This window comes from Rhipicephalus sanguineus, chromosome 5 (genome assembly GCF_013339695.2).
Source record: "Rhipicephalus sanguineus isolate Rsan-2018 chromosome 5, BIME_Rsan_1.4, whole genome shotgun sequence".
Classification (NCBI taxonomy): domain Eukaryota; kingdom Metazoa; phylum Arthropoda; class Arachnida; order Ixodida; family Ixodidae; genus Rhipicephalus; species Rhipicephalus sanguineus.
The window spans coordinates 200720839-200735060 of record NC_051180.1 but is presented as its reverse complement, the minus strand read 5'-3'; the positions used below and the strand labels follow the sequence as shown (position 1 = coordinate 200735060).

At 44.7% G+C, this 14222-nt stretch overlaps 1 protein-coding gene and 1 long non-coding RNA gene across 2 annotated transcripts in view; both read right to left on the bottom strand.

The window, feature by feature from the left end:
* The window catches only part of LOC119395182 (uncharacterized), a 33577-nt gene extending 27995 nt beyond the window's left edge, over positions 1–5582 (bottom strand). Inside the window, exons 1-3 of the mRNA XM_037662462.2 lie at positions 5511–5582; positions 2132–2284; positions 1000–1215 (exon numbers count right to left, since the gene is read on the bottom strand). Coding sequence (XP_037518390.1) covers positions 1000–1215; positions 2132–2245 — 330 coding nt within the window. The 5' untranslated portion in view covers positions 2246–2284; positions 5511–5582. The remainder of the gene's footprint in view (positions 1–999; positions 1216–2131; positions 2285–5510) is intronic.
* A 60-nt stretch (positions 5583–5642) lies between these two features.
* On the bottom strand, positions 5643–13665 carry LOC125758581 (uncharacterized). Its single transcript, XR_007416240.1, has 3 exons — positions 13538–13665; positions 5892–6001; positions 5643–5825 (listed from the first exon to the last, which is right to left on the bottom strand). It is a non-coding gene; the product is annotated as an uncharacterized LOC125758581 (long non-coding RNA).
* Between the last annotated feature and the right edge of the window lie 557 nt (positions 13666–14222).

The window sequence follows — 14222 nt, the reverse complement described above, 5'->3', positions numbered from 1 at the left end:
ACAGTCAGTTGCCCACGGACTCATCACCGTGTGGATAAGCCGCTACGGAGTTCCCCAGACTATCACAACGGATCGATGTCGTCAATTTGACTCCGCGCTCTTCATGACTATGTCCCGCATGCTTGGTATCAACCACATCAAGAGGACAGCCTACCACCCTATGTCGAATGGCATGGTTGAGCTGTTTCACCGCCAACTCAAAGCCTCTCTCATGGCCTCACGATCACTGATACCCTGGACGGAGCGACTCCCACTCATCCTCCTCGCCCTTTGCAGCGCGATACGTACGGACGCGTCCTGCTCCTCAGCTGAGCTCGTTTTTGGCACGACCTTAAGGCTTCCTGGCCAGTTTTTCGACGCGTCTCCGGTACCACGATTAGACGTTGCTGATTATGCCAGTCGCCCCAGGAACGCCATGAGAGACGTGTCTCCTATCCCACCACGGTCAACACTCACGCCCAAGTTTCGTCAGTCGTGCTCTGCGGGATTGCACACACGTCTTCGTACGGCACGATGCAATCAGACCACCACTACAACCGCCTTACGACGGACCCTTTAAAGTTATCAAGCGTTGCCCCAAGCATTTTGTCCTGCTGCCTAATGGACACGAAGACAGTGTCTCCATTGACCGCATTAAGCCGGCCTTCCTCGACACCGACGCCGTCCTCGCAGACGACAAGCCATCCTCCAACACCAAACGAACACGCTTCGTCACAGTAGCAACTACCAGCTACTCATAAGGATCGCTCCTTCGCGCACTGGCTACCTCGCTAGAGGGGGGGCCCCTATGGCGAGCCGTCAACGCGAGAGAATACGACGAAGTTGCGCTTCAGCTGCTCCGCACGTTCGAGCGTAGCACGAGAGAAGAAGACGCCTGCAAGAACGACAGCGGCTGTTGTTGCCCATCGGAGAGTAAGCAGCAATAAAATATGTGGGAAAGTGAACGCCTCACGTGATCCCACAAATGCAATGCAAATGTTGCATTTTCATTATACTGACCATTTCAGCATTGGCCAAAGCTGGATACTTTTCAAGTATTTGAGCAGATGTTGTCTTGGTATCCTTCATCCAAGTACTCCTTGAAGACCGCGTTTGCTTCATCGATTCGCTCAGTTTCTTGAGGTTCGGTGAACGTCGAGACATCTCTTTGACCATGAGATCCATGCGTCCTTTTAAAACGGCTTCGTCATGGTCAACGTGTTGGAAGCTTGTTGTCTAACAGGGCAAAAAAAAGTGGCACAGACCCATGTATAAAGTAACATTATCTCGCTCCTAGAATTAGAGCAACGTGCTGCTTGAACTTGGATTAACTATGTCATCCCCCCTGCTTTTGTTTTCCAAACATAGTTTGTTGAAAAAAAAAGCCAGCTTACGGCAACTGCTATTTTATTGCTAAAATGGTTGATTTATTGAAGTGAAGAAGCCGTAGACTTTTATTAACGGAGCTAAGTCACGTGCAATTGTTACAGGTGAAATTGAGAAATAAAAACCCGCCAGGCCTGCGTGGAATTGCGCAGCACAGTCACAGGGAAAGCTAGAAGAGCAGCCTTTCAAAGCCTTTTTTGAACACTTTTTGGGTAACAGCGCCAACCATACTTGCAAGGTACCTACTATGCCATAAATTATCATAATTTTTGTGTAGTAGGCAGGCATTCACTATGCCATCCTTCGTCATTTTCCGGAAAAGCGTGGTACCCACTTACACTTGCAAGAAATTTTGTTGCAATTTTTGATGCTGTGGCTGACGACAATGAAGAATTATGCCTGAAGCTTTAGTAATGGGGTTGGAGCATTCAATGACCCACCCGTAACACAATTCGCATTGTGTGACGCTGGTTGTTCCAAAACACTCCATTACTTATATTAACGCGATTCCTTCGCAGACATCAAGCCTGCCTAGGGTCAGTTTGAAACAGAGCTTCAAGCACAGGCTTGGCTCAGTGGTAGAACACTGGGCTGGCACGCAGGGGACCTGGTTTCGAATCCCATCGTGTTCTTGGTGTTTTTAAATGCTAAGTTTTTTTTCTTATTTCGCGCAATAGTGGTTACGGACACCGGCAGCCGACAACTACAGCGCACGCGACCCTTGTTGTGATCTCATTAAAGCTTGCGATGTAAAACAGAAACTTACCACACGGCTTTGCCTTTTGGTGTGTGGTGTGACAGCACTCTCCTCATGTTTTCGCTTACCAAAGGCCTCCTTGGCTGCCTGGAAAGCAGGCACTGTGCCCAGGGTTCTCCTCATGTAGCCAAATTTATATTGAATAGATACTTTCCAAGAGTCCTGCAAGTAAGCATATTGCACTTTAAAAGTCTATGTGCACTGACATGAATTAGTGGCCTTAATGGGGTTTATGCTATTACCAATAACTGAGATAAAAACATGAAGGTATGTGTATCACCTTACATTTCCTGTTGCGCCCACACAAGTTTAATTCTGCTTGGTCATGTGCAGTTACCACCAACGAATAAAAATAAGATCAACACTGTGAAAATACTGCTACAGATGTCCACATCACGGGAATCAATTTCATTTGAAGTCGTCCACAAGTAGCATCCTATGCTGCATTTTTTTGCTTTAATACAAGCGTTAAAATGTGAAATGATGTAATAAATTGAGGGTAGCTGAGCACACATCAAAAGCTTGGCAGAAACATTGCTTACATTTTTGTGTAAGGGCAGCTCACGGGCCAACGTAACATAGGCACTCAAGCACAGATGTCACACATAACAATAAAAAGTGCGCACTATGAAGCAATGATTTGCACAGCAGAAGTAGCCGCTGTATTTCAGCAACATTGCAGAAGCAGTTCAGAAGTGCACAGGTCAGAAAAGGCACTCACTTGCACGTGATATTACAACAAACGCTTCCTACCACGAAAGGTTATATGCGCATGCGCAGTAACATAATAACCCCCAAAATATCCGAATAAGCATCGCTATATTGCAGGGGGTTACAGTGCCAAAATAGCTGAAAAATAACTTGGCGGGGCTGCTTTTATTCTGTTGAACCATTCAACTGCTGGAAAGGAACTTTAATTCTTTCATGATCAAATGTACCGTTGGCACACGAATGCACATGTCTGCTTTATTGTTAAGCTGGTCCGTCCTCAAAAATTTATCTTTCACACCTGCTATTTGCTGAACTTGTTACCTCTGCCTCCTTGAAATGTGCTGTGCAACTGCATTTTCTGCAGCATGCAGGAAGGTGTGCCTCGCAATTTGACACTTTAGCAAAGTCGAATATTCTCTTAGCCTGTTGTTAAGCCAGGCTAAAGCTCAAAATGAGCTTGCTGAAGGCTCAAAGTGACGGACCGCACCTTCTAGCGCACTGCAGAAAATGCAGTTGCACAGCATGTTTTGAGGAGGCATAGGTCACAAGTTGAGCTGTAAAAGAGAAATTCTTGAGGTGGGCCAGATTAACAATCAAGCAGACATGCGCTTCAGTGTGCCACCGGTACATTTGACGACAAAGGAATTAAAGTTCCTTTCCAGCAGTTCAATGGTTCAACAGAATAAAAGCAGCCCCGGCAAGTTATCTTCCAGCTGGGTCATTGCACGTCAAACGTCCCAGCCATTCTGGCGACCATGTCAAATGTATTCGAAAAAAGTCGTGCTGATTTACTGTATTGAGAACAGTAAATTGCTAAAATATTTCGGACAGAAAAATTTTTTGGTCACGTGGGTGCCTTCTGAACTTCCCAGAATGTCGTCTAGGGTGTTGTTTGGGAAAAATGTTTTTCAAAAGTGCCGCTTTTTCTTTCTATACCAAATTTGGCCTACATGTTAAGTAAAGGAGCTGTGTAAGGTGTTTGAAGCTCAATAATATTAACGCAAGTTTTCTGCCACAAACGCCTCCAAGAATTTAGCCAAAATGTGTTATGTTTGCATTTTTTTCTATTGCAATACTGCACTTTGTATGAATATCTGAGCAATGAATACTTACTCAAGAGAACGTATATTTTTCGGAAAAAATATTTTTAGACCCCTAGAGCTCTTGAACTTTACGAGGAAAAATATCAAATTCCACAAAATCGTCATTTTGGACTACATTGAGACGCAATTTGCACAACGTGGTGGTCCAATTAAAAATCACCTTTATACCTAACTCGAAAGGAAATAAACAGTTGTTTTTATGTGGCAAGTTTTAGCATTACAATTTTCGTTTTAAGGAAGAAAATAATTTTTGAAATTTCCCGTTGACGGCTATCTCCCCATTTGGTCATACGACAGCTTCCGCCTTGAAGTTCCCCATTGCCGTCAATGGCAAAACTTGACAGCCATGCAGAATGCCTGGGTTTGATTCTGGCTCCAAACCCAGCACAATGGATTGCCAGAGTGCTAGATATTTTGGTTCTGATGTTGTTGGTATGTTTACGTAGGCGCTCCCGCAGGATGAGGGAACATAGATAACACCCGCCTTGCATGGGACGAAGCGGGTGACACGATTCTTTTTGCACTTCTGACTAGCAGCACTTGCGTTGTTCACTCTCCTGCACAGCGAACCGAGTTTCAAAGGTGCCGAATAGACGACGTTGACACTTGCGCGGGCGGCAATTTTCTTGATGCGGTGGGATACGCCGTATTCATGGTATATCCACTGCATCAAGAAAGCTGCCATCTGCGCAAGTGTCAACGTCGTCTATTCGGCACCTTTGAAACTGTTCGCTGTGCAGGAGAGTGAACAACGCAAGTGCTGCTAGTCAGAAGTGCAAAAAGAATCGTGTCACCCGCTTCGTCCCATACAAGGTGGTTGTTATCTATGAAGTTAGTTCGTCCTGCGGTAGCACCTACATTGGACAGACACGCCACTGTGTGAACGATCGCCTGCGTGAACATTCCAACAACATCAGAACCAAAACAGCTAGCAATCTGGCGATCCATTGTGCTGAGTGTGGATGCTCCCCAAACTTTCACCATGATAACCACACCCGCAAACTATATGAAGCCTCCACCATCCATGTTGTAGGTCCCGCATGTATCAGCTCCCCATCTATCACACTAACTGACGAAGAGATTAACTATCTTTGCAGTTGAGCATTCCATACTTCTTTGACAAAGCACGGCCTGTGCGCATGTGCTAGGAAACTCCTCCTTCGCCCTCCCGGTTTTTGCTATTTCCCCTAGCGTATATATTTGCACTGGAAAAATAAACGCAGTTGTTGGTAGTCAGCACTCTGTCCTGTTTCTTCTGTCTCTTTCTTGTTGTTTTCGAGATGTTATTTACCATTATTCCTCATACCGGGTCCAAACATTGCATATAAAACAATGTATTTATTGTAAAACTAGAACTAGTATGCACCATACGCAATATACAATTTTAATAACACCGTGACACTCCAATCAGATGTTTCGAAAACAAAAGCAATTTATTTATACAAAGAATCTCATTTATGTTTCACTGTTCTCTCTTCCAGCCCATTGTTCTTTGTGACTGGTAACATTATCATACTCAGCTAAGATTTTTGTAAATAGTGCAAGATGTTCAAAAGGCAAATAATTTCACTCACCCAACCAGTTCCAATAGTGTCCCTAAGTACAGGGTACTCAACGACAAGTGCCTTAGCAGCGGTCTCGTACAGCCTCCCTGGGTGCAGCAAAAGCTCAGCAGATATTCAATAACCCACAGGAGAAGGCACAAATGGAGGCTTATCCAGGAGAGTATTCCTGATTTTGTCCGACTTGAAACTTTTCCAATTTCTGTATTAGCAATGGCCACTTTTAAATCTAAAGGTAGAGGTGGCACTCTGTAATCGCTTCCAATGCAAGGTTCATGACTGCTTGATGAATAACACTCTGGAGCGATTACAAGAGTTTCATTTGTGCTGAAAATAGATGAAAAATCGACAGTCTTTCAGTTCGGCGCAAGAATTCAAAGGTTAAATACTCACCTGCAAGGGCGAGGAATGGCCTCATCAGTGATTATCCTAAGTCTGCTTCCATCACAAAAAACATGACTATGCGGTGGGTCTACATATGCATCAAATTGTGCATTGTAAACCTGAAAGGAATGTAGATGCGATACAAACATGAATACCATGGGCAAAAAAGCAATAAAATCTTCAACTGTGAATAAAATTTCAATGAAATGACAATGCTAGTTACACAGGTGCCATGTGCTCGCATGAGGTGAACAAGTGACAAAAGAAGGCAGGCTGGTTGGTACATGTATGGGATAAATTAACAGTGCAAACTCGGGACAAAGAAAAGAAACAAGAGAATGGGCATTGACTGCCAACTGATTATTTAGTGGAAGAATATATACATAAGACCAAAGAATTTTGAAAAATCACCATGAAAAAAAAACTTGGAGGACACATGAGCTTAGCCTTCAAGAGTGGAACATGTTAGTGTTATATGGGCCCTGTGTGCATGCATCGCCTTCTCAATAGCTGGCTTAGCTTCAGTTCTCAATGCATACCTCAACTATGCGGCAAGGAAACAAACAGCTGTGCTCATAACATTGAGCCCTTTCAAACTATCTTAGAATGCCTGCTAAGAATACAGTATCGCAGTGCCCACTATGCTGTAATTCTTAGTTTTGCAAATAAGCAAAGGGCCCACTACGCGTCCCTGAGGCAATATGTGAACCTCCGCAGCAGCTTGCTGTACTGATGCTTTTGCTGTTGGATGATTAAATACGTCTGAGCACTTTCTAATGGGTCGGCCTTTAAAGCACCCACCCATTGCACAATCCATATATTTAGAGGCCTGGCACGCTCTTACGTTTCTACCACGCAACATTACATCTGTTAAAGGGCCCCTAAACTGCCCCGAGCTCAAAGCTTAGTTGCGGTGTTGCAGATGTGCACGAGTGCACAACTGACACGTGGCCATGACAATTTTAAATGCGAAGCATTTCTTAGCGAACTTCTGCGACTTTGAGCGTATCAACATATCTATCTATCTATCTATCTATCTATCTATCTATCTATCTATCTATCTATCTATCTATCTATCTATCTATCTATCTATCTATCTATCTATCTATCTATCTATCTATCTATCTATCTATCTATCTATCTATCTATCTATCTATCTATCTATCTATCTAGCCGCCTACGACTTTGTGCTCTCCTGGTCGCTTGGTTAATCGAATGTACACCAAAATTGGTATTGCATAACATGACTGTATGACGAATACAAATGACAAGTCATAACATGAAAATCATGACACGCATGTCATGTACAGCATGATTCACATGCCACGCTCATGGTGTTCTGGCGGCCGTTTCGCTAGCTTCATATACACCAAAATTGGTATCTTGCGATGTGACTATGTGGCGAACATAAATAACACATGAGTTAACATGAAAATCATGTCACTCATGTCATGTACAGCATGACTTTCGTGCCACGCTCATGGGGCGCTGGCTGCCGTTTCGCTAGCTTGATCTACCGCGAAATTGGTATTGCGAGACGTGACTGTACGACGAACATAAAAACACGAGTTAACATGAAAATCATGACACGCATGTCATGTACAACATGACTTACGTGCCACGCTCACGGGGCGCTGGCGACCGTTTCGCTAGCTTGATCTACCCCGGAATTGGTATTGTGCGACGTGACTGTGTGACGAACATAAAAACACGAGTTAACATGAAAATCATGACACGCATGTCATGTACAGCATGACTTACCTGCCACGCTCATGGTGCGCTGGCGGCCGTTTCGCTAGCTTGATATTCACCAAAATTGGTATCTTGCGACGTGACCGTGTGACAAACATAAATAACACGAGTTAACATGAAAATTATGACACGCATGTCATGAATAGTATGACTTACGTGCCACGCTCATGGGGCGCTGGCGGCCGTTTCGCTAGCTTGATCTACCCCGAAATTGCTATTGCGCAACGTTGCTGTGTGACGAACGTAAATAATAGGAGCTAACATGAAAACCATGGCACGCATTTTCCTCAATGACATACAAGACGGTGTATGCAGCTCTTTGCTGGCTGCTTCGCATTACATCGATTCCCACAATGCGTGGGATCTGCTGGCTTTTTTGAAACGGTGTCACATAGTGGAGTTACACGCATTTGATGATACAAAAAGACGCCCTCGCTCGTTTCGCTCTTTCCTTCACTACGCTCCCTTCGACAGCTCGTCCCGCTTCTTGGCAGTTTTCATTGGGTATGATCACAAGAAAAAGCGCGTTAGAAAACTGTGTCGCACCATTAGATTGATATCAAGGAGGATTTTAAAAAAATGCTGAAGTGGAAATTATTGCCCAGGAGTGAGGACGTACCCACCAAAAAACGGCAGCTGCGGCCGCCATCTTACTAGTGGCATGATATAAACTGTCGGCATTCAGCGATTGAAACTGAGCGTTTTCTTCGCACACCCAACGAATTTAAGGTGGCAACTTTTTCGGGTCAGATAGTAGTGGTTCAAGTGCGTCTTTCTGTTACTAGTTTCCCTTAGTAAGCCTCGAATTCTAGCAAATTTTATTGAAGATTAAGTCACCGACACTTATCTCTGTGTGTTATTTCATCGGGAACAACTATCTTAGTTTTTATTGATGCTGCATTTACACTAACAGATCAAAGCCACTCGGTCTCTAGGTGGGTACCACAAGACAAGAGCACGTTTCAGATACCTTTGGTGGGCAAAAGCTGGCTTCACTTTTGCTGGCAAGGCATTGCGGGAGCTTACACTCCATAAACTTCTTTTAATCCTCCTTGACTGATATGCGCAAGAACTATCAAAGTTCTTGAGGCCTGAAAACGACAACAGTTGCCATCAAGGAACTGTTTCATTGACGGTTGCAATCTGCTGATGTATCCGTTTCACACAGCTAAGATTACTGGCAAATGCAAGCTCAAGCCCTGGAATATTTTCTGTTACGTAAAAATAGTCCATCACCCCTGCTGGAACGACAAGAGTGCACTCGGAAGTTCGGGAAATAACAGTTCTCGACCTTGAGATCAGGTTGTCATGCGTTTAATATTAACGCCACTGATATCTTATTCTTAGTACAACGCATCACAGTAACGTCCTTTCTTTAACGGCCTACTAAGCCAACTAAAGGCAAATTTTGCAGTAACAAATAGGTATAAGCGCGTCATCGGCTAGCACACTGAATTTGTTTTAGATTGTTCACTTTTTGTATGTGCCTTGTCTACGGTACGAAAACATCCTCAAAGGGCCAAGTGTTATTTGTATAATCGCTACGACAAAATAGAGTGCACATATTGTCTAAAATGAGCTGGTGTTTCGGCCACGACAAACCAGAGAAAAAAAACAAGCATCGCCTGTGGCGGCCACTCCGCTGGGTGGCCTTTCCTTTCCTGTGGCACCCCAAGTGGCCGCCATTAGCTCTATATTAAATTGAGGTGGCAGTTTCGTGACCCGAAAAGCTACTGAGGTACTATGGTAGAACTTACGGCAAGATTGCTCCCGTCACCAGTTCTTAATTTCCATGTTCTCAAAGCCACTGATTGATGCACTGCCCAGTTCGTCCCACATACACCTTTCCACATGAACATAGAATTTCACAGACAATGCATGTGGCACACTTGGTGTGTTTCTTGGAAGAAGTGGCATTGTTTCTTCTCTTTTTCACTCACAAGGCGTCAAATTCCATGTGTTTCACACTGATGCCTCCTTAATTCCATGTAACACCCGATAGACGTACGGAATGATCGCAGCTTTGTCAGGAGAACTTCAGTCAATGATATGAGCACATGACGCGAGAAACCAGCAGTAGTCGGTCTCAATTTAGCTTGAAATTCTGGGCCGCACCCTGTGTGTGCAGGAGTAGAATAGCGCATTTCGAGTGGTAGACAGGTCAACAGTGCCTCTTTTTATTCTTCGAATGAGCGGACATAAGAGGCAACAGGGTCTGCTATGAGCGGGGTGAATACTCCAAGTAAACAGCCTGTTTGGAATTCCAGAACGAGGTCAAGAAACCGTTTGCTGCTATTCGAGGAAAGTCCATTTGTTAGCGTGAAAGAATTCAGAGCGATTTTGAAGGAACTGATGATGCTTAGTGCTTGTTCATGGTACTTGCCCGATGTGGGCGTAAACATCTCTAGAAAATTGTCCCTAAAAACCGGTGCTAAGCTCGAACTAATACACACACGTTTTTCTTGTGTAAAATGGACCGTGCCCTTGGCTACAAGGGAACAGAATAGATAGAAATGAAGCAACTCAACAAATGCACCCATGTTGGTGCCACAGGAGTTCTGATAATGTGCCTCACCAAGCTCCTGGACAGCTTTTTTGGCAGCAGCTAGAATTTTCCATGTGGAAGGGAGTAGTGGAAGTCCTTCACGCCCACAGACAGGGCCAAATTGTGAAGAACCTCTTACTACAGGGCACGTCTAGGGCATACGTTGGTACTTTACAATTTGGCGCTGTCTGTGAGCATGAAGGACCTCCACTACTCCCTCCCACATGGAAAATTCTGGCTGCTGCCGAGGAGCTCAGGTGAAGTGCGTTATCAGAACTTCTGCAGAAATGACAGAAGTGCATTTATTGAGTTTCTTAATTTCTATCTGTGCTCTTCCCTTATAGCCTAAGGCAGTGCCTATTATGTGCAAGAAACAAGAGCGTGTATTGGCTTGTGCTTGGCACCGGTTCTTAGCTACTTTCTGTTGGCTCAGTATGGCCATCATAGGTCTGCAAAAAGTGTACAGCTTACCGACTCACCAAAATTTTGCTCAACCAGACCCACTCCTGCTCAGATTCACTAAAACTTTTGCAGCCCCACTTACTCGGACTCAGACTCGCAAAAATGTTACCCACTTGGACTCACTCACCTCAGAGTCACAGCGCTTTAGTCTGAGTGGGCCAACTCATTAGTCTGTTAGCATACAATTGGCTTTTTCGAACATGGTGTCAACGCTTTTTAACACCAATATCTAGCATACTCTGTGCTATACTTGGTGCCTTTTGATCTCATACCTTCAAATATAAGGTATCAGTGGTTGCAATCCAGTAAGGATATTTTTATTGAAAGAGATGACTCACATGAGATATAAGATATTTTTATCAAACATTTTCAGGAAAGAGTTTCCGGGGGTGGGAGGGGGAAATAATGGCACCCCTCCCCCACCCACATTTCCGTAACTCGCATTTCTGACAAATACATATTGAGCCGGCTTATAAACGCTGGTGCTTTGAAGTATGTGCAAGTTGGGGTGAGTATAAACGTGAGCCTTCATAAGCCTGGGAGTAACGATGAAGTTGAGTATGTGGAACCATAGATCGGCAAAAATGTGTACAGCTCACTCAGACTTACTCATGAAATAATTTTCCTCAACTGCACTCAAGCTCACCAAAATATTACTCACCCGGACTCATGGCTCAATCTGAGTCTCAGTGAGTCTACTCGTGTGTGAGCTTGCCGACCTATGATGGCCGTGCACTACCTGGACTGTTTAAAAGTGGTTCAGTACACATGTTTCGGTATGTGGATGATGTTCTTGCGATGTTTGCGATCACATTGTGGGTGTATCAGAACAGGCACAAAGCATCATCAGGGTGTTTAAAACCACTCTGAATTCTTTCACACTGACAAATGATCTTTGATCAGACATCAGCATACGATTGCTTGACCTCGTTCTGCCCCTCTGATCCAACGATGTTTGCTCAGTGTATTAGCCCCACTCGAAGAGCCTATTGCCCTTTGATTCCCCCCATTTGAAGACTGCAGAAGGAGGCACTGACTTCACTACTGCACAAACTGGGTGCGGCACAGCTTTTCAAACTAACCTACAAGAACTACTGCCGTACAACTGCCGGTACCCTGCGTCATCTGCTCATGTAGTCAGCTGAAGCTCTACTGAGAAAGGTGCATGGTCATGGTACTGAAAAACAAAACGCATTTGTCTCTTCCTCGTCCGTGTGTGTTAGCGCTATGCCCCATTCTGAATCATTTGTAATGCTGCGGTCATTTCCTGTGTCCATAGGGTGTGGTATCGAATCAAGTAATCAGCCGGACTAGCTGGTCTTCACGTGTTCTCAGTGCCCACCAAGCTGGTAATGTCCCCTTGTGAATAGAAGGGAAGAGGCAGTGCCACTTGTTCGAAGATGTAGATCAAACGTGCTACATGCACAGTCTATGAAATTCAGTGCCGATGCGGCAAGACGCATGTTGGATTGACTGAACAGTGCATCAATGAGTGGCTTTGTGAAAATGCGAATTAAAAACTTGTGTCGGGAGCAACTTCGCGATACGTTGTGCGAAGCACGAATGCACGTCCCGTTTGCCAGTCGTTACCCTCCCAGAACACTACTGTGATAGGCATGCTAGGGATGTGTTTGAAGCATTTATCAGCCAAAGGGGGCGAGCAGTGTAAGCAAGTAGTCTCTGGAATTACTAGAGATACTAGAAGTCCGCAACTTGACGTCACTCACCGAAAGAAACTTAACCTAATCTTTGCTAATGCTTCTTTCAAAATTCTTTTCTGTTACATATACATTTTTGGTTCCTTCCAATAAATAATCAGTTGGCAGTCAGCACCTCTCCTCGTGTTTTCTTTTCTTCATCTGGTGATTTTGACGAAACTTCCTTCTTTGATGCATGCATGGCTTACACGCTCTGCGTGGCCATTTCTTGTGAGCTTCGCAGTTTCATTACACCGGAATATTTACATTAGAAAGTTGACCAATCATATTCAACACAACTTGACTATTTTACGCTTTTCAAATTTTCTGTGTTGCGAGGTATTCAGAATCAAATTTCACCGAGAGAGCAACAATCTGGCATTCTTTTTGCCAAAAGTGAACCCTTCTCGTATGTACTATAGATAACTTTGAATTATACAACTGTGACAGCAAAAAAAAAAGGTTGACATTCTTCTTTGCCACAACAACCACATAACAAAACGTAAGAGGGACGTTATTTCATTCGAAGCGAATACACTGAGGGGGCTTGGCACTTTATCAACTGCACTGTAACAGCGAGGCTGTAGCAAACTACACTCATCAACTACAACTAGACTCTACACTCATGCTTCCCATTATCATGTTTTGTATTGGCATTGGCTTAGCCAAATCACCTTGCCCTTTTGTGTGCTGACGAAGCCAACATACCGCAACCTACTATGACTGACTGAACAATTAGAGTGGCTTGGTAATCACACAAATCGAACGCTTTGGATTTGATTCGAGAGAAAACACTCCAGTTTTTTATTTAGTTTGTGTCATCATTACCTTCGGATTCAACACATGTGGCACACAAAGTATTGTATCTTGGCGTTCATCTTAATGCACGTAAGGCCAGTGCCCACTGTAAGAACGAGCACCGGCGCTGAAACACGGCCACGGCTTGGAACATGGCTTACAGTCAGTTAACACGGCTTTTAGTAAGTGCTTAACAACGCAATGCTACAAATGACAAAAAACGCCAGGCCTGCGCGGAAAGCGCAGCGCAGTGACAGCGAAAGCTGGAAGAGCGCCAAACACTTTCCTTCTTTGTTTTATTCGCACGTGGTTCAACTGCGGCTGCATTCATACAACACTTCGCGCTATGATAGAATGTATGAGCCAAAGAAAACGCGAAAAAAGGAATTTTCAGAACGTACCTCTATTCTGCAGGTTGACGCGACATCTCCGAAATCTGTCGCCCTCACGGCAGCCAAGACATCTTCCGTGGTGTGTCCGTTAACGGAGACAATCTTATTGCGCTCTTTCCAAGACACCAAACATTGAACGGCAGCCGAAATTATCACTCACGTGCTCTCGAGACAGCAAAAAGAACGGAAAAAAATAATAAAAAGCAGAAACACAGAGGCAGCCTCTGAGTTCAGCGAGGAGTGGGTGAGCGAGAAGATTGCGCGGTCAGAGGCACGGTCCCAAGGCGTGTAGATACAGAGGTGGAGAAATAAGCACCCTGGTCTGGGGAGGCTGCAAAGGTGGTAACCCGCGCCACCTATATTTCTCTCGAAATAGAGGGGATGGTCTCCTTTCCCCTCTCCGCCCCCCGTGCCGCAACTTTCGGCCGCAACCTTCGAACAGAAGATCAGCACGCTAGATGCCAAAATTGACGGGATCGCTGCACAAGTCAACAATTTTATCGCACACGTGAAGAAAACTTACGTCACCATAGCACAGTTCGATAGCTTCAGCAACCCACGCCAAGTGACTCGGCAGAAGGTGCGGGCAAACAGCCACAACGCCTCTCGCTCATTCTCACCCACTCGCGATCGCCGGCGTGACATCGAATCAGTCGAAGATGGCAACCCCTAACCACAGGTCTAAGAAACAGCA